General features: G+C 45.2%; 1 protein-coding gene across 1 annotated transcript in view; it reads right to left on the bottom strand.

Annotated features, from left to right (window-relative positions):
• The window catches only part of PDGFRL (platelet derived growth factor receptor like), a 196,407-nt gene that overhangs the window by 48,483 nt on the left and 123,141 nt on the right, over positions 1–24,783 (bottom strand). Inside the window, exon 3 of the mRNA XM_044296171.1 lies at positions 10,266–10,417. Coding sequence (XP_044152106.1) covers positions 10,266–10,417 — 152 coding nt within the window. The remainder of the gene's footprint in view (positions 1–10,265; positions 10,418–24,783) is intronic.

The raw sequence follows: 24,783 nt of genomic DNA, 5'->3' as shown, positions 1-24,783 counted from the left end.
GAGAGATTATATCTAATTGTTATTGAAATTAGTCCGGCTCCAGTCACACAAGTAAACCAGTCATGAGCCAGGTGACACTACCTAGTTCATAAAGGTTCATTTACATGGCTACCATGAGGGCTCCACATGGAGTACTGAGACCAAAGCTAATGAAAAGGGTCTACTCTCACCTGTCAGCTGCCCTCCGGTGCCCACCAGTCACTTCATGACACTTTTATAGTTGCACACAATAAATAATGGGAGATGACATGTGAACACGTGGGGTAATATTTCACAGGCCACAGTTAAGGCCCTTTTACACAGACTGATAGAGCGGGCAATCAACAGGAGGAGTGAGGATCACTCATTCCCAATCATTACCTGCTTGTTCAACTGTATTTACATGCAGCAATATTCACTAGTGTAGGTGGATGAATAATCGTCACTGTGAGCAATATGGATTAATATTTACTGTCAGCCATGTCCTCACACCAACCATTTGCTGAGAGATGGCAGAGGAAATCAAGCTCCACAGGAGGGCCCTGCTTCAAAGCCGCAGCCAGATAGCAGAAAACTCCTAGCAGGCCACATTTGGTTACATTTCACACCTCCAGTCAGACAGCACGGATCCTGCAGGAAAACCCCCAGCAGGAGGTATCAGCCCTTGTCAGGATCAATAATACCTCCCAGACATGTTGGCACCTACATTTCATAAGGAATTATGAATCGTTCGTCCACCCCAGGCATAATTCAGTGATCTTTTTGCGATCCTGGGGCAAAGCCAAATGTCCACGTAGTCCTGGCTTGAGGCTAGGATGCCCGGGAGGGGATATATACATATCTCTCCACAGAAACCACATAGCGGCGCCATGTTTGGACTCTAGTTGTAGCCGGAACCCATGCGGATCAATTGGTCCAGGCGATATTCTGGTCTGGGGCTATGAGCCCTAAGGGGTTTTATGGGTCATTTGTTCCCAGCACCAGAGAAGGAGGGGTGGACCCTACCCATAGGCGGGGAGGGGAGCGTCTGGCGACATGTCATAAGCCCATGCAAGCCAGCGGGCGGTGTCTTTTCTCTGAAAGGGGGGTCACATTGTAAGAAACAGTCATGTAATGTCTCTAAGTTTCAGTATCCTGGTAAACTGTGTTAAAATTTAATGTATAATGCTATTTCAGTAATACAGATAAATGTAAAATGCCTGCAGTATTCGTTTGGTCAGTAGATGGCAGCATAGGACCAATTTGCATTTAAGTTTACCATAGAGAAAGTGTATTAATGTGATACTGGCTCTTTAAGGCAGCAGTTAAGTGTTGAAGTGACACGCCCCTTATGATGTCAGCCTGCCTCAGTGTGAGCAGGAAGAAAGAGGAAGAAAGACTGGAACTATAACGGCTGCCATATTGGCAGATAGAAAAAACAAGTTCTGTGCTGTGTAAGAGGTGTGTGGAGATACTAAAGGACTTTCCTGTGCAGCCAAGCTGTGTGAACTTCAGTCTAGAGACGGATGGAGTATAAAGAAACCGTGCATTTAGTGAAGCCAAGTTAAAAGGACTGTGTGCAGCAACTAACCTGTGGAGCCGACATTGGGCTGAGTGGATTGCCCCAAACAGTAAAGAGACTCACAGTGCTGTCGAGGTACCGGACAGTAACTGTAATAATCCTGAATTATATTCAACTGGTTTTCCGGCCTGCTGAGGAGGACTTCTTTGTTGCGGATCCTGCGCTGGTTAAAGGAAAAGGACGACATCGGGCCCCACCGTGCACTTCCACAAACTGTAAGAGGTCCACTTGGACCACTGGGATAAGGGGGGTGCACACCCGCTTGAAAGTTAGGGTCAGTTAGGGATAGTTCCTGGGACTGTTATTTCTTAGTGTCCGCACTGCGAATACGGACACAGCAAAGGTGAAAATTGTTGCAGTATTTGACTTGTATTGTTTATACTGTTTTGAATATTTTGCTTGTCTTTACCTCTGTAACTTCACTGTTAACCTGCTTTTATTAATTTATAGTAAATGCAATTGTCTTAATCTTGACTTCTGCGTACGCACTCTTTTCTGGTTGCGGAGTCAAACCACCTGCCTTGCTCTCGGTTCACAAATTGGCGTAGTCGGCAGGGTCCGCCTACCAGAATGGACGGCGACGCACCCGTTAGGAGGGATGGTGCTGGAGGAAGAATGCCAGCAGGGGCTGTAATGAGTCAGTTAGCAAAGTTTGATGGCAATAATATGTCTGTGAGTGTGTGGGCAGAGCAGATACGAATGGTACAGCGCATGTACCAGACCGCACCAGAAGTACTAGTAGAGCTAGCCATATTGACGTTACAAGGAGATGCTAAGACTACAGTGATATTGCGGCCATTTGAACAAAGACAGACATTTGAGCAAGTTGTCCAGATTCTAGAAACTATTTATGGAGAAACCGCATTGCTGGGGTCCCTGCAGGCATGGTTCTTCCAGAGGGTACAAAAGGAGAATGAAAGTCTCCCTCAGTATGCAAATGCCCTACAAGAACTGCTCCGAGATATTCAAGGGAAGGAAAGAGGGGGCTCACCAGCCTTCTGTAACCCTGATCGGACACTCCGTGACCAGTTCGTTCTGGGGATCCGTGATGGCAGTTTGACTGTTGCTATGCAGGACTTTATACGACGGGAGACTGATGCTAAATTTCATGACGTACAGGTAGAGGCCATCTCACGTGCCAATAGTATGGTTCAGAAGCCTCAGACCGCAGTTGGAGTTACATTGTTGCAGGGGGCTAGCTCTGGCCCAGAAACAGTGGAAAAAGGGACAGTTAAAGAGATACTTACAGTAATGCAGAAATTGCAAGAGCAAATGGAACACCTACAAACCAATTGTAATGAGAATTCTATAAGAATTGCAGGCCTCCAGAAAACTAGAGACGAAGGGGTGGGCCGTTCACACCAAGAAGGTCAGAATCACCCACAACCCTACTGGAGGGATGAGGATAGGACCTACCGAAGGGGTCCCAATAATGTAGTACAACTCTCAGGAGAGAAGGATGGGGCTTACTGAAGGGGCCCAAACCGATGGCCAGAGCGACGGGAAATACGCTGCTGGGATTGTGGACGCGTGGGCTACATTGCTGCTAGATGTCCGGGGCAGCAACAAGCTTATGAGAGACCGCCGTTAAACTGAAATCCCCTGCTGCAGTAGGGCGGGCAGTAGGGGAAACTGAGAAGGAGACTATGAGAGGAGAATGCCCTGAAGAGGATCTGATCGCTGCAAGTCCCATCATACAGATGGAATTGGAAGGTATTCCGGTTACCGGGATGATTGACACGGGTTCCCAAGTAACGACCCTGAGTAGAGACTGTTACGAACGGTATTTTCAGCGACATGTGAAATATGATCCCCATACATTCATACGAGTGGTCACAGCTAATCAGTTACCAGTACTGGTGGTGGGAGTGGCCTGGATGAATGTCAGATTATGTGGCCAAGATCTAGGCAAGAAAGGCATTGTGGTAGTACAGGAGTCACATGAAGTAAAGGTCCCTGTCATCTTGGGGATGAATGTGTTAAAAGAATTGGATCAGATTCTCTTTGAAAAGAAAGGTCACGGTTATTGGAGAGAAACCACTAGCCATCGGCCTACTCAAACGGCCTTCCAGCGGCTGGTCCGAACATGTGGCTTACAGAAAAGTTCAGATGCACAGTGTCCTCTTGCTCGAATTTCGGTCCCTCTGCATACAAAAGTTACGTTGCCACCCAGATGGGAGATGATAGTGTCCATGCCTGTAGGCACCTGTAGGAAACTAGAGGACATAGCTGTGTTGATAGAACCACTGCCGACAGCCGGAAGAAGTGTTGATCCGCTAGTAGCCCGTTCCTTGGCAGTAGTCCGCAATGGGAGAGTACCCCTCCGATGTGTGAACACTCAGGATCAGAGTGTAGACCTAGCCCCAGGAAGGCTGCTGGCTAACCTCTATGTGACTCCGGAGGAAGTGAGGAAAGCGACCCCGATGCAGTTGAGGCCGGCTGAACGAGGTGAATGGGCCGTAACCGTGTCTATGGGGGAAGGCGAGAACCCCACCCCTAAATGGAATGGCGGTGCAATTCGAGAACAGATGAAGATAGAGACTTCTTCGTGTTCTCTGGAACAGATCCGGAAGGTAGATGAACTGTTATGGGAAAACCGCACAACCTTTGCACGTCATGCTGAAGATTTTGGATGTACAACAGGGATCTACCATGAGATTCCCACAGGAGACACCCTTCCAATCAGAGAGCGCTACCGACAAATTCCTCCACAGATGTATCAGGAGGTGAAAGAACTGTTGACCCAGATGCTGCAGAGTGGGATCATTCAAGAAAGCCAAAGTCCCTGGGCAGCTCCAGTGGTACTAGTAAGGAAGAAAGATGGGTCCATTCGGTTTTGCGTAGACTATCGAAAGTTGAATACCTGCACCGTACGAGATTCCTACCCCTTACCTCGGATTGAGGAGTCCCTTTCGGCACTAGGAAGAGCCCGGTACTTCTCCTCGCTAGACCTGGCTAGTGGGTATTGGCAGGTGCCAATGGCCGAGAAAGATAAGGAAAAGACAGCCTTTATCTTGCCCATGGGACTATACGAATTTAACCGGATGCCCTTTGGGTTGACAAATGCACCTGGAACGTTTCAACGATTGATGGAGAAATGTCTTGGTGACTTCAACTTTGAATTCACTCTCATCTACTTGGATGACATTATAGTGTACTCTGCAACCTTTGAGGACCATCTCCACCAGTTGGGACAAGTATTTCAACGATTGCGGGAACATGGGCTCAAACTGAAACCCAGTAAATGTCGGTTGTTCCAATCTGAAATTGATTACTTGGGTCATTGTGTATCAGGAGAAGGGGTGAGGCCGTCAAGGGACAAGATAGCGGCTGTTCAAGACTGGCCGACACCGACTACCCTGCGAGAGGTGAGGGCATTCCTGGGAGTAGCCGGCTACTATCGACGGTTTATTAAAGACTTTGCTAGAATAGCAGCACCACTTAATGCTCTCCTACGAGGCACCGCCGGGGGTCCGAAGAACCGGTCCGTGAAATGGGGCCCTGAACAGGAACACGCCTTCCAGGCATTGAAGGATGCTCTTACAACGGCCCCAATCTTGGCGTATGCTGATTACCACTTGCCCTTCCAAGCTATATACCGATGCAAGCCTGTATGGTCTCGGAGCGGTGCTCTCTCAGTTCCAGGATGGCCAAGAGCGTGTCATAGCGTATGCCAGCCGATCCTTGCGAGATTCTGAGAGAAACCCTGACAATTATAGTTCATTTAAGTTAGAACTGTTGGCACTGGTATGGGCCATGACTGAGAAATTCTCTGAGTATTTGACCGGAGCTGAAGTCTTAGTACTGACTGACAACAACCCATTGGCTCACCTGGAAAATGCCAAGCTCGGGGCTTTGGAGCAGAGGTGGATAGCCGGAATGTCTAAGTTCAATTACCGCATTAAGTATCGGTCCAAGACAGAGAACCAAAATGCCTGGACTTTCTAGGGTAACTACCCAGGCCCCCAGCGGAGACGTGGATCATGAGTTAGAGCATGTGGAAGTGCCTGACTTCAGCAGATTTTCACAAGCCTTGCTCACTGCTATGCAGTGTGCAGTGGAAGGGACCGAAACGGCTCCTTTCTTTGGCCCCTCACTACAGGAATGGGTGCAAATACAGCAGGCCCATAAGGGGCTGGCGAAAATGATCAAGTGTGTTAAGAAAGGCAAAAAGCCATGTAAAGAGGAAAGAGAACGACTGACACGTGAAATGCTATCAGTCCTGAGTCAGTGGGAAAAGTTAGAGATGAAAAATGGAGTGCTATGCCGAAAGGTATATCTACCCTCTGAAATCGACATTTGTTACCAAATCATAGTGCCTAGTGAACTGGCTCAATCATTGGCTCTTGAGGCTCATAATAAGAAGGACATTTTGGTCATGAGAAGACCTTTCGTTGGCTACAGCGACTGATTTACTGTCCAGCTCTCCGTCAAATGGTCGAAGAAGTATGTCATAGATGTCGAACTTGTGAGATCCATAAGGCAATAGAACAAAGAGCTCCCCTGCAAACCATAGTGACCCAGGAACCTTTGGAGATCATCATGATAGACTACCTAATGGTGGGCCCCTCCAACAATGGGCACCAGTACTGCCTCGTAATGGTGGACCACGCCACCAAGGACCAGACCGCTGAGTCGGCAGCTCGAGCCCTATGCCAAGATTTCATCCGAGTGTACGGGTGTCCACAACGCATACACTCTGACCAAGGGGCTTGCTTTGAGGGACATGTAATGAAAGAAGTTCAACGTATCTACGGGATAAAGAAGTCGCACACGACTCCATACCATCCCCAAGGAAACGGAGCCTGCGAACGATTCAATAGAACTCTGCTACAGATGGTGCGGACTTTGGAGGAGGACAAGAAGTTACAGTGGCCTCAGTTCTTGTCTGAGATGGTGTGGGCCTATAACAATCAGGTCCATTCTACAACAGGGTATTCTCCTTATACTCTCCCATTTGGACGGTCTGGGCGAAGTGTCGGAGAGTTACAGTTAAATGATGTGGATGGGTTCCCTCCAAGAGATCCAGCCTCCTGGGTGCGAGCACACCGGCAGAGACTTGAGACAGTTCATCGATTGGTGCGACAGCGTCTGCAAGAAAATTCTCATCCTGATAAGACCCCGGTGCAAAGGGCACCATTGCAGCCAGGTGACCTGGTGCTGGTACGTGTCAAGAAGCCTCAAGGAAAATTGGAAAGCAGGTGGGAGGCTGTGCCGTATCGTGTAGTTGCCCGCAAGTATGCAAATGGGCCTGTGTACGAAGTCCAGAACGAAGGAACTGATTGTGTCCGAGTACTTCACAGAAATATGTTGCGCCTGTGTCAATCTGAAGAAGCAAATTGTGATGGAACTGATAATGTCAACGAGTTCCCACAGTCCGAGACTGGTGGTGTGGAATGGGCTTACGATGATGAAGATGATTGTTGGCCAATTCCCACTCCTGAGGATGTTCCATCTGTGACTATTGTGCCCCCAGCCTGTGCCCCCTCCGGTGCGGAGTCTGCTGGTCCTTCTCAGCCTATGGCTACATTACCCCAGAGTATACCAGTGGTTCTCAGACGCACCACTAGACCAAATGCTGGCATTCCCCCTGTTCGGTATGCGCAGGACGAGTTTATTTGGCCTGCCATACAACGGTACATTACCACTCTACGTATAAGAGTACAGCACTCTGGATATTCAGTCATTGGCAGGGACTGACAATCTTAAAGTGGGGGGAATATGTAAGAAACAGTCATGTAATGTCTCTAAGTTTCAGTATCCTGGTAAACTGTGTTAAAATTTAATGTATAATGCTATTTCAGTAATACAGATAAATGTAAAATGCCTGCAGTATTCGTTTGGTCAGTAGATGGCAGCATAGGACCAATTTGCATTTAAGTTTACCATAGAGAAAGTGTATTAATGTGATACTGGCTCTTTAAGGCAGCAGTTAAGTGTTGAAGTGACACGCCCCTTATGATGTCAGCCTGCCTCAGTGTGAGCAGGAAGAAAGAGGAAGAAAGACTGGAACTATAACGGCTGCCATATTGGCAGATAGAAAAAACAAGTTCTGTGCTGTGTAAGAGGTGTGTGGAGATACTAAAGGACTTTCCTGTGCAGCCAAGCTGTGTGAACTTCAGTCTAGAGACGGATGGAGTATAAAGAAACCGTGCATTTAGTGAAGCCAAGTTAAAAGGACTGTGTGCAGCAACTAACCTGTGGAGCCGACATTGGGCTGAGTGGATTGCCCCAAACAGTAAAGAGACTCACAGTGCTGTCGAGGTACCGGACAGTAACTGTAATAATCCTGAATTATATTCAACTGGTTTTCCGGCCTGCTGAGGAGGACTTCTTTGTTGCGGATCCTGCGCTGGTTAAAGGAAAAGGACGACATCGGGCCCCACCGTGCACTTCCACAAACTGTAAGAGGTCCACTTGGACCACTGGGATAAGGGGGGTGCGCACCCGCTTGAAAGTTAGGGTCAGTTAGGGATAGTTCCTGGGACTGTTATTTCTTAGTGTCCGCACTGCGAATACGGACACAGCAAAGGTGAAAATTGTTGCAGTATTTGACTTGTATTGTTTATACTGTTTTGAATATTTTGCTTGTCTTTACCTCTGTAACTTCACTGTTAACCTGCTTTTATTAATTTATAGTAAATGCAATTGTCTTAATCTTGACTTCTGCGTACGCACTCTTTTCTGGTTGAGGAGTCAAACCACCTGCCTTGCTCTCGTTTCACAACATCATGCAATGTGTTTAGAGGGACCTGCAACTGGCTGACATCACTGCCTCCGACGTGAATACAGCTAAGAACTCATCACTACCCAAAGGACTCATATCTGGTAAACTGACTTATTGTTCTGCTTAACCCTGTTGTACCTATATCACCTGTATCTGTAACCTCAGACCACTGTATATATTCTCTGTGTATATTGTGGCATTTAGTGTGCCCTTAAGGCAATTAAATATATAATTTAATCTTGTGCTATCTTGTATCTCGATCACGAATCCCCACGTCCGTGTTTCGGCCTAGTTATAAGCTACTGCGGGTTGGTTTCTCACCCTATATAATCCCGTTAGCGGACCGGGCTTATATCAAACGAAAAGCTGGTGGCAGATTTCCTGGGCTGAGACAGGGCTGTTTTCACTGCAGCAGTGAAAAGGCTCTCTCAAATTGTTGCCTGGACAGGATGTGTCTGTGTAAACTTTACCAAGCTGACCTTACCTGCTCCTCGGGAGGGCGTAACATCACGCTTTTGGTAACTCCAGAGCTCGACGTAGGTGACGTCAAGCGGGCACGAGGCGTGGTATCCGTCACAGTCACTATGATCATTCTTCCTAATACATTATCATTGTTTGTCGGCAGAACATCCCTGTTTACCCAAGACAGTGTGGTGCTGACAACTGAGGATTTTCGATGCTGCATGAAAGCTGTGTTGGCTCAATTGCAGGGCGATCAGCGGCACATTTACACAGGCCAGTTATAAGAATGAGCATTTTAAAAAAAAGTTCCTTCCACAGGAGCCCTCATACTATGCTGCTGTGCATCTGGAGGGATAATATGATCTTTATGATTTACCGTATATTATACTTTATACCAAATAACATCCCCATAACATCCTCCTTCAGTTTTTCACTTATGAGAGATGACGGAGGCAGTCCAATCCAGGGCCTAGATTGCTAAAGTAGTGCCCCAGTATGAGCAAATCCATGTTTTTTTTTCTCTACACTATCTTTAAAGGCTATGGACACCTTTTGGAGGCATTTTCTAAACATTTTGAGTTAAAATAATTTTTTTAATTTGGTCTTTATTACAAAATTTCAAGTTTTCCATGTATAGCTTTAATTTGAAGACTGTCAGGTTCTACCTTCACAGTGAATCCCGTCATAGAACTGATCTGAGGACTCTGTAGGCCTTATCTCTGAACTCATAACAACTCATAAAAACTCATTTAAGCTTAATTGTTATCAAACTGAAAAGTACTGAGCTATAATGTGTGTTTATGAACTGTCAGGAGCTCAGAAGCAAGGGCTATAGACTGAGACATCAGATTTTTAGCTCAAAATAAGTAGAATGTAATAATAATAAAAACATGTCCATAGCCTTTAAGTCAGACGCAGGAATGGAAAACACAAATATCTTTGTTCCTTCTGCTGAGATTTGTTCAACTTTTTGGAAAAAAAAAAGATAAGGAATGGAACACAGAATGGAATGATGGCATGGAAAATATTCAATATTAGAAACCTACTTTTAAAGGAAGTGCCCAAGGTTAGAAAAACAGCTGCTTTTCTTACCAAAAAACAGCACCACTCCTGCCCACAGGTTGTGTGGTATAGCAGCACAGCCCCATTCACCTCAATTGAGCGGGACTACTTTACTGCACATAACCTATGGACAAGTGTAGTGCTGTTTTCGGAAGAAAGCAGTCATATGGCTATGGAATGGAAAAATAAAAAAGTTATGGCTTTTTTTCAAGACAGGGAGTCAAAATTTCAAAATGGCTCCGACAGGAAGGGGTTAAATACCCTAGCTATAATGACAAATTATATCTATATATTTATATATAGCTACAGTAAAATCTTCAATCTCTATTATAAAAGAGGTCTCAAATCTTCCCTGATTTGTGACATGAGCCCTTCAAAATACAGAAAACGGTACATTTTGAGTTATTTTATCTATTTTCAGTGCTGACAATCAATTAACTCCTTCTAGGTTAACTGACCTGGCTGTTTTGTTACCTGTGAAAAAAACGTACGTGGAGCCAGTCTTGGATTCGTCCTTTTTGCAGCCGAGGCTGTCGCAGAGCTGGGCCCAGCAGCTGAACTCCCCAGTGTCCATTGCAGAGGAGTTCGCCAGGATCAGCTGCCCGTATCTGTCCTGCTGCTTTATGCTAGGGTGGAAACAAGGGACACGGTTTAGTCTTATCATATATTTCTCAGACTCAGACTACGTTATTGTGACCTCTATATTTCCTTCAAATGACAGAAGAATTTTGTGAGCTTCTCTTAGGCCAAGTTCACACTTGTTCCCATCAGTGATTGTGAGCCAAAACCAGGTGCGGGTCAAAAACACAGAACAGGTGCAGATCTTTCCCTTATACCTTTTGTCTCTGTAGGATCCACTACTGGTTTTGGCTCACAATAACTGATGGAAATAACTGACCAAATAACTGGTGTGAACTCAGGCTTAGGCCTCATGCACACGACTGTTGTTCGGGTCCGCATCCGAGCCGCAGTTTTTGTGCTGTGCGCAGTATGGAGGAGAAGAGCAGACTCAGTCCAAGATATATCTGCCTTTCTTTCCTCTGGGCCCTGATCAAGGGTGGAGAGGACAGACCAAGTAGTCACAGCAGCCCAACACAGACAAGTCAGTCTATGTACGAATATAAAGCAGTTCTAGTGAAGATTAGAGCCAGGTCTAGCCATGGGACTTCACAAGCACCAGTGACCAGGAGGAACTTAAAGGTACCTGGACACAACTGGATGATTAGTGCGCAGAATTATCTTTTTTCACTAAACGCCTTCTGGGACATAGTGAACCTGAATACTTCAGGAGAGCATCCTACATCAAATAATGTAGCAGAGAGTTTGCCTGCCACGAGGGAGAACACCCTTATTGGATTGCTCAATATAAAAGTAAGGAAACCATTATATTCAGTACCTGAGTGCTAGAGATTGGACATAAAGTAGAACTATCTAAGAAGAGAACTTTTGTCTTGCCTATAAAGTAAAAGCATAAGGAAAACTCCTCAGCTGACAATTGCCAGACCTGTTATAAAGATTCCAGTGAAACCAACATCTGGATTGTTGCTTTTGCTATATAAATGAACTGTACCAACTGCCCTGAGACAATTGATTCAGTAAAAGTTCAACAGTTTTTACTACAACTGACTCCTCATCCTTTCTACTACCCTCACCATTTGCACCTTACGAACTCAGGGGCCCAGCCACCAAAGCACCCTTAACATACCCACTACCATCAAGGGCACCTCAACTTCCATCTGGCTGGTGTTCCCTGCAATAGAGACTACCCCGGCAGATTTTGTGCTATCTTCCCCTCCGCTGCACGCCGGCCCAGGGAGTTACAAAAAAGTGAGTAAAACTACTGCACCCATTCGGTACACCACCACTCTCACTAACTCACTACACCCCTGTGGCCTAGTACACTGCACATCTATTCTTAAACTAATTGCTAAATGTTTTCAATTAAGCTGGTTGATACCAGTTTGGGGGGGGGGGGAGGGGGTTCCTGCATAGTCTGTCACTGGCAGCACTGATTGGATAGTGTCAGACTGTGCAGAAACAACTGTCCAACTAGTAACACCCAGCTAGTAATTCATCCATAAGGCCTCATGCAATATGCGGGCACCGGCCGTGTGCTCCCCGTATCTAGGATGTGGACCTATTCACTTGAATGGGTCCACAATCTGGAGCTGCTGTGCAGAACGGAGGCATGGAAGCACTACGGAGTGCTTCTGTGGTATTTCTGTCTGTGCCCCCGCACCGCAAAAAAATAGAACATGTTCTATTTTTTTGCAGTGCGGACGGAACTCGAATCCATTCAAGTTGAATGGGTCCAATCCCTCCCGGCCCACCACACGGAGGCTGCCAGTGCATTGGGGACCGCAAATTGCGGTCCCTAATTTACGGAACCTCTGCACAACGCTCCAGAATTGTTATTACAACGGGAATGCAAGTGAAATTAGGAGAGGCTACAGGTCCAATTGAATGAGAATAGGGTGCTCTATAGGGCCAGAATCTGGCAATGTTATGCTAGCTGACCAACAGAACAGAGTAGTTGTAATTAAAGGTATTTACCAGGATTAGAAAACATGGCTGCTTTCTTCCAGATACAGCGACACCCCTGTCCACAGCCTGCATGTGGTATTGCAGCCCAGCCACCAGCATGTCAAAGGAGCTGAGCTCCAGTACCAGACTCGAAGACAGATGTGGCCCTGTTTCTGGAAGAAAACAGCCATGTTCTTCTAATTTTGCGCAAGCCTTCTACGGGAAAAAATAAAACAATACATGATGTATTTAAGAAGTAATACATTTCATCTTCTGGGCTCCTGAATTTCCAGTTTTTCTTGTTACATTTCTTTAAAACTTTTAAACCCAAATCTTCTGAAGACACACATAAATGATGAATGTGTGTAAATGTCACTGGGATTGCCACTTGCAATATTTGAAGATTATTTCAAAACTCATAATTTGGGCACATTTTAACACTCGTATTATGAATGCAATATACTAGCACACATGGGGGGCATGATGGAGAAGAGGGGAGCACTATGGGGGCATCTACTGGTGACCCTATCTTATATAATGGCACACATGGGTGCCACTATGGAGAATGAGGGAATAGGAGCACTATTGGGGTCATTATATAGGTGCATTATACTGGCACATTGTCAGGCACCATGGGGATAAGGGGGGGGGGGGCACTTTTGGTGCACGATATAGGAGTATTTTATACTGGTGCGAATTATAGGGCACTATGGGGACCTTGGCTCAACTGGGGGCACTAAGAGGGTTTTTTGGGCACACAGTAGGGGGCATTGCCACACATTATGAGGGTACTATGAGGACATTGGCTCTACAGGGGGCACTAAGCGGAGGTATTTTTTATACTGCTAAACAACAGGGCACTTTTATGTACTCGCGCACATTATAAGGGGACATTTTTCTACTGTTACACATTATAAAGAGAATTATTACTACCGGGGGATTTATGGTGGGCTTTATTACAGTTGAGGGACTATGAGGAACTTGAATACTAGTATGAGCACTATGGGAGCATTATTACTTTTGGGACGTAGTGGGGACATTATTACTGTAGGGGCACTATTACTACTACGTGTTGTCTGGTAGATAATTATTTCTATTGGTGGGACTTTGGGGAGCACTGTTACTTTGGTGGGCACCCTGGCACAGTATCAGCACAATTATTTTTGGGGAACATTATGATTACACTATTAGTGTCAGGGACACTGTTTCTTATGGGCAGTTATATTTTAGGGCTGTGTGTGTAACTAGTATAGGGAACACCAGGATGGGGTGTTCAGAAGGTGGGAGGATGATGGAAAACTAGGAAACTAAGATGTCTGTCTATTAAACTCTGCAGAAAGAAGAGATGTCTGAAATAAATCATCATGGCGGTGTGGTCTGAAAGGAGAAGATAAGGACAGAGAACATCCACATTAAAGAAGATGTCACTAGATGTAAGAGGTATGTGGACTTGTCTTCACATCTGAGTTAATGATTCTGGCAGGCTCTTCCAGCAGAGAACAGCCTGCCGGAATGCTTCAGCACTGCTGAATGCAGACTGAATGTCCGCCGGCCCCATTAACTATAACAGGGTATGGCAGAGATCCGGCCACAATCTGGCAAAAATGCAGAGAATCAGCGGGACACAAACCGCTGCATGCCTGAGTTTGTGTTTGGCCAATTACTTGCATTCTTTGCCGGATGAGGTGGCCGGAGCGTAGTGCTGCAGGTGTGAAGGTAGCCTTAACCTGTATGTTTTGTATTGCTATAAGTAACGTTAGGACGGAAAAGGTTATGTTGAGAATTTGGCTTCAGGGGGCCCAGGCACATTCTTTGCACAGGGGTCCTCTGCTGTCTGTGTTCGCCCCTGCTGAAGCCAATGTAAGTCAATGGTGACGGATCTGTTTACTACAGAAGACTGGATTTGTCAACCTTTGACTTTCAATGTATTTAGTGCTGATCCGTTTTTTTTTCCATTTTGATTTTACACCAACCACTGCCAGATCTCAATACCGGAATTACAAACGCAAGTGTGAAAGTAGCCTAAGAAGCTGCATCAGTAACGTGCAGGTAAATAGCATGTGACTGCTGCAGCCAATCACTGTCCTCAGTTGTCTTGTATACAAACAGCAGGAGGAGAACTAGAGCTGTGGCCAAGAGTAGAAACAGGCAGGGGAGAAACAGGTGAGTATAGGATGTTTTTATTTTAACGCATTTAGTGGTCTTGGGTAGATTTTAGGATAACTCGGACAACACCTTCTGTCAGTACTGAGGCATGGAATTTGCATCTAAATCCTGAACAGTTCTACTCCTTAACTATCAGCGAAGTACGGTCATTACCATCTCACCCAGGGTCAGGTTTATAGGACCCTCATCCAGAACAAACAGTGCAAAGTGCAGGACACCCAGAGAACCACAATTTCCACCCAAGTTTGTGAAAAGGTGTAACAGCGACTGCCCTGCGCCACTGTTCCCCTGCTTACCACCGCGGTCCCGTGCTCTGCGGTGATCTGTGACCAGAGCTTCCCATATCCCGCTGCAGCTCTGTTTGTGTAGGTGCTGTAGTTCTGAGGATCCACTCCACAGTTTCATTTCAACCCTGGCCACAGCATGCTTGCTGCTGTTTTTTTTACAGCTGATGAGCAGAAGGGGCAATATTCGAATTTGCAATATTTCGCTAATATTTGTAGAATATTCGTCATATTCAAATGGTTGACACGGCAGATCATTAGAATTGCTTTATATGCAGATAAAGTGCTCCAATATATTTCCGCTTGCGAATTTTCGGCAATTAATTATGCACATATTTTTTCTCAATAAGTGCAACTTGTATAGTAAGGGGCAGGCAACTTTTCTATTGGTTGCTAGGGATGTTGCTAAGCTGTGACAAAGCCTTCTCATAGACCCACAAGCTAGAAGAAGGGATCACTATATTCTAAATATTCGCAAATTCTGGAAGTGCCGATATTCGCGATAAAAATTTGCTTTTCGAATATTCGCGCTCAACACTATTCCTAAAGGGCTGGCACGGATCACTTCCTGGGTTTTATGGGTTAGCTCATGTGACCTCGCTGATCAATCCTAGCCCTCATGCGCAGTGTCAAGGTCCTTGTGCTCTGCTTAGGTTCCTGATAACCACTTGTGTTCCTGACTTGTTCCTGGATTCTGTTTCTCGTCTGATCCCTGCCAGCATGCCTTGACTCTCCTGTTGCCGATCCGGATTTCCAGAACTGTACCTGTGCCGCCTGCCCTGACCTTTTGCCTGTCTGACTACACCTCTGCCTCATCCTTCGGTACTGCACTGTTGCTCCTGGTAACGACTCCACCTGCCTGACTACACCTGTACTTCTGGTACCTTTCTCAGGTACCTCCTGGTCTGCCTGGACCAGCTGCCTTGTGTACCTATCCTCCTCAAGAGGTAGCGACCTGGTGTTCCCCTCGGGAAAATCTATCCCCACCATCAGGGGTATTGTGAAGAATCGAGGGGTTCACTTAGACAACGCCCTTAGAGGAGGTAGGACACGTGGCACAGTGGGTTCACACCCGCTGGCTCATGACAAGAGGACTGTGGTAAAACAGTATATCCTCTGATGACACAACACCACAGTGAATTTGCATGAACGTACCATAGGGCATCCAACTATTGGGCACATGGAGGTGGAGAACCACATCTTAGGTTGTTCACACCCTTGTGCCAAAATGAGTGGTGCAAACCTCATCAATGATCTGCGATGTCAAAATGTTTTCTGCTGTTGGCCTAACCGTAGGACTACCAGCCACACTTGTACATAGGGTAAGGGGTAAAGAATAAAGTATCATTGGTATCCTTTATCTGTTCATTCTTGATCAGCGGTTTTCCAAATGTCAGATGTACGTCAGATTGATGGATGCTCTATTCTAAGATTGTTAGGCCTCAGGCACATGATGCCTGTTCTTGTCCACAAAACGGATAAGAATAGGAAATGTTCTATTTCTTATGCGGGACAGAAATATGGATGCAGACAGCACATGGTGCACTGTCTGCATTTTTTGCTACCCCATTGAAATCAATGGGACCGCATCCAATCTTCAAAAAATCTAGATCAGGTGTCGAAAAAAATGACAGATGTGTGCATAGGGCCCATGTGTAAATCAAAGAAAACCTGTTTGTCAAATAAGTAGATGTCTGGACAGTCATACTGTCCATCAGAAGGGGAGATGTGAGTGGGCTAAAAACAGATGGGGTCATTTATCAAACTGGTGTAAAGTAGAATTGGCTTAGTTGCCCATAGCAACCAATCAGATTCCACCTTTCATTTTCCAAAGCAGCTGTCCAAAATGAAAGGTGGAATCGAATTGGTTGCTATGGGCAACTAAGCCAGTTCTACTTTACACCAGTTTGATAAATGACCCCAATGGTGTTGCAAGATTCACAGATTGGAGAGGGTGAAGTGAACAAGCACTAAAATGGGGCCCTATTCCGTGTAGTCTCTGATAGGCTTCACTACTATGTCAGGGAATAGCTGTTTAATTTCCTAATATATTCTTATAAATTCACCGAATCACTTTGACACGGGCATTCCAGGCCTTTTTTAGCCATGGAAGCAGAGGAAGTTCAGTAATAATTGGGCTAGTCGGCTATTCGTACAGTTGTAGTTATCCTCCTGGAATGTCAGATCGGTGTCGGCCCTGTTATTTTATCACCATGAAGAAAACATACAATTACACTGAGTTATATCATCCCTTATGTAAAACTCTTGCATCCCTCCAGATATACGGTAACTCCCAGGCAGTTTCCAGAAATACCAGCCATACATTACGGATTAGTCACAGCTGGACTTGTTGAGAAATGCTTTCCTGCTGTCATTCATGTGGTGGAGCCGCGCTAAATAATTATTCTTAAAGGGAAATGTTATCACTAAAACAATAGTGAACAATCAGTGGCAGGTACCACCAAGTGGTTCATACGTATGAGAATACTACCGCCTGTAGCAACCTACCAATGTAGCTTACAGGATGCACACACCGCTACAGGACCAGTCACTGACTGCTGCGGTGATACCAGTAAGGTTACTTTCACTTACATTGTATGTCATGACGGATCCGTCTTGCTCCACATCCCATGTCGGACAGAAACACGCTGCTTGCTATGGGAACACAACAAAACGGAATGCATTCTGGTTCAGTTCCGTTTTGTCCCCATTGACAATGAATGGAAAGAAAACTGAAGCATTTTCCTCTGGTATTAGGATCCTATGACGGATCTCAATACTGGAAAAGAAAAATGCAGATGTGAAAGTAGCCTAAGTGTGATTGGCTGCAGCAGTCACACACTTGTACGGAACGTCATTACTAGCGGCAGCACCGGACAACGTGAGCATCTGTGCTGGACTGATGAATGATTAGGGTCCATTCACACGTCCGTTGTTTCTTTCCTGATCTGTTCCGTTTTTTGCGGAACAGATCTGGACCAGATCTGGACCCATTCATTTTCAATGGGTCCTGAAAAAAATCGGACAGCACAATGTCTGATTTTTTTCCAGGACCCATTGAAAATGAATGGGTACAGATCTAATCCAGATCTGTTCCGCAAAAAACGGAACAGATCAGGAAAGAAACAACGGACGTTTGAATGGACCCTTAAAGGGGTTTTTCAGGATCAGCATATTGGATCTGACATATGGCGCCCCTGCTAATCAGCTATTTGAAGGGGCGTAAAAGGCTAATCATTCATTAAAAATTTTATTACATATCCTGCTGCTGGTTATTCTAACTTATGGACAACCCCTTTAAGGGTACTTTCACACTCGAGTATAGTATTAAGTTCCATCCTAGGGGCTCAATACCGGAAAAGTTTTATCCTAATGCTTTCTGAATGGAGAGCAATCTGTTCAGTATGCATCAAGATGTCTTCACTTCAGTCACTCTTACAGTATTTGGTCGGAGAAAATACCGCAGCATACCGGAACACTTGCCGGAATACCGGATCCGGCATTCTTTTCCATAAAAATGCATGAATGCCAGATCCGGCACCAAGTGTTAACGGCAAAATGGATCCGGTTTCCCAGTCTGCGCATGCAAAGAAAATAAATGCCAAATCCGTTTTTCTGGATTACACCGGAGAGACGGATCCGGTGTTTCAATGCATTTGTTAGACGGATCCGCTTCCGGATCAGTCTACAAATGCTATCCATTTGCACACGGATCTTCACAACGCAAGTGTGAAAGTACCCTTTTCCCCATTCCTTATTGACCAGAACCCATAAACCGCTTTAATGAGACTGACACTATGCAGATAACCATATGACAAGTGTGAGTGAGAAATTCAAACCAATGATAAACGCACTCACATTTCGTACTTGTAAAAGCTGCATATCATACTAAGATGGCGTCATGCAGACGTCAATCCGGATCCACTGGCTTGGTCTGTGTCAACGAGGTATCGGAAAAATTGTATCTCCTCTTATATAAATCGTTACAGTGCAATTTTAATTCAGCTATAAAAGAACAGTAAGATTGGTACGATAAGGCCGGGCTGCAAGGCGATCTTGGCCATGGCACCTGCTGCGCAACCAAGGACGGCTGTGTAGCGCTGCAGCCATTGTACTGAATCGGGGGCACAATTTTCAAGTTGATGCGACCTCCGAATAAGCAAATAATCCAACACTGCTTGATTTTTGGTGATTCTGGGGTCATGGTGTAAGCCTTATCCAGTACAGTGGCTACAGAGCTACGCCGTGATCCTTAGTTGCATGACGGGTCTCGTGGCCATTATCGCCGTGTAGCCCCAGCATTACATCTTGGCATGTGGTGATTTTTATTTTGTTCTTTTTTAATGTTGTGATGTGACTTTTTATATAAGAAAAAACATTTATAAGAAACCAAGACTCCAGTGGATGATGTTGACTGGTCCCTGTTCGCTGGTCAACAATGAATTGCATGATGGGACAGTTTGCAGGCTCTTGTCATGTGAGGTATTGCTTGTTAACTGGTCCCTGAAAAGCCTGTCAAGTCCTGGTCCTGTCTGTTTTAGCAACTACTGTATTTTTCACCCTATAAGATGCACTCCCCCCCCCCCCCCCAAAGTGGGGGGAAAATAGCACTGCGTCTTATGGGGCGAATGCTGCAATTTTACACTGATACATTGCTGCCGCGCTGCTGCACAGCGAGGCCGGCGTGTGTATCAGCGGAAAGGAGGAGGAACTGGGGGCCGGCATTAGTAGCAGTAACTGTATTCTACTATACCGGGCCCCACTCACTGTAGTAATCATGTAAGCAATGTTATGCCCCCATAAAAGTGCCATCCACAGACCCCCATAACCGTGCCATCCACAGACACCCATAACAGTGCGTCATCCACAGATCCCCCATAATAGTGTCATCCACAGACCCCCATTAGTTCAAAACCCACCAAAAGCACACCTTTTGGTTAAAAATATATTTTTTTCTTATTTTCCTCCTCAAAAACCTAGGTGCGTCTTATAGGGTGAAAAATATGGTACTTGCATTCTCCATGTCAGGGGTGTAACTACCATAGTGGCAGACCATGCAACTGCTATGGGGCCCAGGGCAAGAGGGGGCCCAGTTGGGATCCTCTCCTCTTCTACTGGGGGTGAAAACCTCATCAGGACTCTCTAAAGAAACAACTTTTAGCAAATGAGGCAGTGGAAAAAATAGCCCAAGGGTCCTTGAAAGGGGTTTAGGTGGAAACCCTTCTGTCCTGTGTGGGGGGCCTGGTTTGATCCTTGCTATGGGGCCTTTATTTCTCTATGTACGCCGCTGCTCCATGTAATAACAATTTTGCAGCATCTGTTCTTATAACTCGATGATGTGCCATTCCTCTGTTATTCCTACTAGAAAATTATGAATTTATTGTCAGCAGTTTGTAATAAAGGTCCAGCTGAGTGATACTAGTTGGAGTGTGTTCCTGCACAGTCTGCCACTGGTAGCACAGATTGGATAATGTCACCCCTAACTGGTAACACCCTGATGGACCTTCATTGCAGACTGCTGGCATTTCATATACAAATGTCTACTAGGAGTAATAGAGGAATGGCATAAGCTAGAGTTATAAGAAAAGATGGTCCAGAAATGTTATTACACGGGGAATGCAAGTTGTTACTAAGGGCTTATGCACACAAATGTATTCTTTTTTCCATGTCCGTTCCGTTTTTTTACGGCTCATATGCGGAACCATTCACTTCAATGGGTGTGCAAAAAAATGGAAATGACTGTGTGCATTCCTTTTTCGTATGTCCACATAGCCGTTCCACAAAAAAGATAGAACATGTCCTATTCTTGTCCGTTTTACAAGGATAGGCATTGTTAGGGCTCATGCACACCACCGTATGTATTTTGCAGTCTGCAAAACATGGATCCACAAAAAATATGAATGACGTCCGTGTGACATCCGCATTGCATCCTTTTTTTGCGGATCCATTGTAACAATGCCCATCCTTGTCCGCAAAACGGACAAGAATAGGGCATGTTCTATCTTTTTTGTGGAACAGCCATGCAGACATACGGAAACGGAATGCACGCAGAGTTATTTCCGTTTTTTTGCGGACCCATTGAAGGGAATGGTTCCCCGTGTGGCCCACAAAAAAACCCAGAATGGACAGGGAAAGAAAATACGTTTGTGCACATGAACCCTTACAATGGATCCCCACAAAAAAATGGATGCAATTCGGATGCCACATGGATGTCATCCGTATATTTTGCTGATCCTTGTTTTGCGGACCGCAAAATACATACAGTCGCGTGCATGACCCTAAGGCCTCTTTCACACTTGCGTGTGCGCCCCGTTGCCGTATTGCGGACCGCATTTACGGATCCGCAATACATGGGTGGCGTTCCGTGGGCATTCCCCATCACGGATGCGGACCCATTCACTTGAATGGGTCCGCAAATCCGGAGATGCGGAACGGAACCACGGAACAGAACCCTACGGAAGCACTATGGAGTGCTTCCGTGGGGTTTCGGCCTGTACTTCCGTTCCGCAAAAAGATAGGACATGTTCTATCTTTTTGCGGAACGGCCGGATCGCGGACCCATTCAATTAAATGGGTTTGCGATCCGCTGCGGCTGCCCCACGGACTGTGCTCGTCTATTGTGGCCCGCATTTTGCCCGCGCCAGTGTGAACGAGGCCTAAAACAGAGGTCAGGAGAGGTGAGAGCACACTGATCCTACAGTTTCCCACGAGGAGTCTATGTACTGTACCCTCAAGAGTCTTGCGGACGAGGTGAGTAATGATGATGCCGTTGAGTGCTATGTGATATGGTTGTCAGGGTACACCTAAGAGCCTCGGAGGGGTACAGGCAGTCACAGGAGCCAAATTCTTCCTCTGTTTCTATCCTGACAGAAGAACAATCTGTCATGGTGAACCACACCTGTAAAGCGCAGTACACACAGTGCTCTGTTTAGACAGTCTGATATCACCTGGCAAAGCAGCCAACCTATTCTGCTCCATTATTTCAGATGTTTACTTTATGGGACTTTACCTGCGATATCCTCAGGAGGAACATAAATGAACCTTGGTGATATCATCTGCCGACGTGACTATATACATATTGACAGACAAATATTCAGAGCCATAGATAGAAAGACGATTGTTAATCTGGTGGACTTGATGGTTCTTCACAATGATCTTGTTGTACTCGAAAAATCACTTCTGATTGATGGGAATCCACTCCACACAATGGCGCTTTTCTATAATTTCCAGGAGGAATTTCTAATTGTAGGTGTATTTGAGGTCAGATTTTAGATTGGAGTTGCTGTTCGCACTTGTGCTAAATTTATGAAATTGGTGCACGGTAATGATAGCGAAATGTGAGACACAGTGAGTGATGTCACAGTACAGGGATTATGTACATAGTGATGTCACAGTACAGGGATTATGTACATAGTGATGTCACAATACAGGCATTAAGAACACAGTGATATCACAGTACAGGGATTATGTACATAGTGATGTCACAGTACAGAGATAAGGAACACAGTGATATCACAGTACAGGGATTATGTACATAGTGATGTCACAGTACAGAGATAAGGAACACAGTGATGTCACAGTACAGGGATTATGAACACAGTGATGTCACAGTACAGGGATTATGAACACAGTGATGTCACAGTACAGGGATAATGTACAGAAGTGATGTCACAGTACAGAGATTATGAACACAGTGATGTCACAGTACAGGGATTATGTACACAGGAATGTCACAGTAAAGGGATAATAAACACAGTGATGTCACAGTACAGGGATTATGTGCACAGTGATGTCACAGTATAGGGATTATATACACAGTTATTTCACAGTAAAGGGATAATAAACACAGTGATGTCACAGTACAGGGAATATGTACAAAGTGATGTCACAGTACAGAGATAAGGAACACAGTGATGTCACAGTAAAGGGATTATGAACACAGTGATGTCACAGTACAGGGATAATGTACAGAAGTGATATCACAGTACAGGGAATATGTACAAATGATGTCACAGTACAGTGATAATGTCACCCTGCACATAGAATAACCATGCAAATCGTTGTAAGATTTAGAATGGGAACACATTCAGTTGTTTTTTTTTGCCATATTACATACCTTTCACCACTAAATGCACCTTTTCAGTTGTTGGACCCCATAGCAGCTACTATGTCTGCTGACCTGATAGTTACGCCCATGGCTGTCATTTAAAAAAGGCAATTGGGTGGGAAAAATTACGGTAAGTGGCGCTGTTTTGGGAATGTGGCCCGGAGGCAGCAAGGGGGCACCACAGAGCCAAACTGTTCACAGAGTCTGAAGTGTGATACTTTTCATGAAGTAAGAGTAGACATACAGGTCCTTCTAAAAAAAATTGCATATTGTGATAAAGTTCATTATTTTCTGTAATGTACTGATAAACATTAGACTTTCATATATTTTAGATTCATTACACACAACTGAAGTAGTTCAAGCCTTTTATTGTTTTAATATTGATGATTTTGGCATACAGCTCATGAAAACCCAAAATTCCTATCTAAAAAAATTAGCATATCATGAAAAGGTTCTCTAAACGAGCTATTAACCTAATCATCTGAATCAACTAATTAACTCTAAACACCTGCAAAACATTCCTGAGGCTTTTAAAAACTCCCAGCCTGGTTCATTACTCAAAACCGCAATCATGGGTAAGACTGCCGACCTGACTGCTGTCCAGAAGGCCATCATTGACACCCTCAAGCAAGAGGGTAAGACACAGAAAGAAATTTCTGAACGAATAGGCTGTTCCCAGAGTGCTGTATCAAGGCACCTCAGTGGGAAGTCTGTGGGAAGGAAAAAGTGTGGCAGAAAACGCTGCACAACGAGAAGAGGTGACCGGACCCTGAGGAAGATTGTGGAGAAGGACCGATTCCAGACCTTGGGGGACCTGCGGAAGCAGTGGACTGAGTCTGGAGTAGAAACATCCAGAGCCACAGTGTACAGGCGTGTGCAGGAAATGGGCTACAGGTGCCGCATTCCCCAGGTCAAGCCACTTTTGAACTAGAAACAGCGGCAGAAGCGCCTGACCTGGGCTACAGAGAAGCAGCACTGGACTGTTGGTCAGTGGTCCAAAGTACTTTTTTCGGATGAAAGCAAATTTTGCATGTCATTCGGAAATCAAGGTGCCAGAGTCTGGAGGAAGACTGGGGAGAGGGAAATGCCCAAATGCCTGAAGTCCAGTGTCAAGTACCCACAGTCAGTGATGGTCTGGGGTGCCATGTCAGCTGCTGGTGTTGGTCCACTGTGTTTTATCAAGGGCAGGGTCAATGCAGCTAGCTATCAGGAGATTTTGGAGCACTTCATGCTTCCATCTGCTGAAAAGCTTTATGGAGATGAAGATTTCATTTTTCAGCACGACCTGGCACCTGCTCACAGTGCCAAAACCACTGGTAAATGGTTTACTGACCATGGTATTACTGTGCTCAATTGGCCTGCCAACTCTCCTGACCTGAACCCCATAGAGAATCTGTGGGATATTGGGAAGAGAAAGTTGAGAGATGCAAGACCCAACACTCAGGATGAGCTTAAGGCCGCTATCGAAGCATCCTGGGCCTCCATAACACCTCAGCAGTGCCACAGGCTGATTGCCTCCATGCCACGCCGCATTGAAGCAGTCATTTCTGCAAAAGGATTCCCGACCAAGTATTGAGTGCATAACTGAACATAATTATTTGAAGGTTGACTTTTTTTGTATTAAAAACACTTTTCTTTTATTGGTCGGATGAAATATGCTAATTTTTTTCGATAGGAATTTTGGGTTTTCATGAGCTGTATGCCAAAATCATCAATATTAAAACAATAAAAGGCTTGAACTACTTCAGTTGGTGTGTAATGAATCTAAAATATATGAAAGTCTAATGTTTATCAGTACATTACAGAAAATAATGAACTTTATCACAATATGCTAATTTTTTTAGAAGGACCTGTAATGGATACAAAGATACAAAGTTTAAAATCAGTAATTAAAAAGATACATGAACATCAT

The sequence above is a fragment of the Bufo gargarizans genome, chromosome 1, assembly GCF_014858855.1.
Source record: "Bufo gargarizans isolate SCDJY-AF-19 chromosome 1, ASM1485885v1, whole genome shotgun sequence".
NCBI classification, from domain to species: Eukaryota; Metazoa; Chordata; class Amphibia; order Anura; family Bufonidae; genus Bufo; species Bufo gargarizans.
The sequence above is the reverse complement of the archived record's forward strand: the minus strand, read 5'-3'. Positions and strand labels throughout refer to the sequence as shown.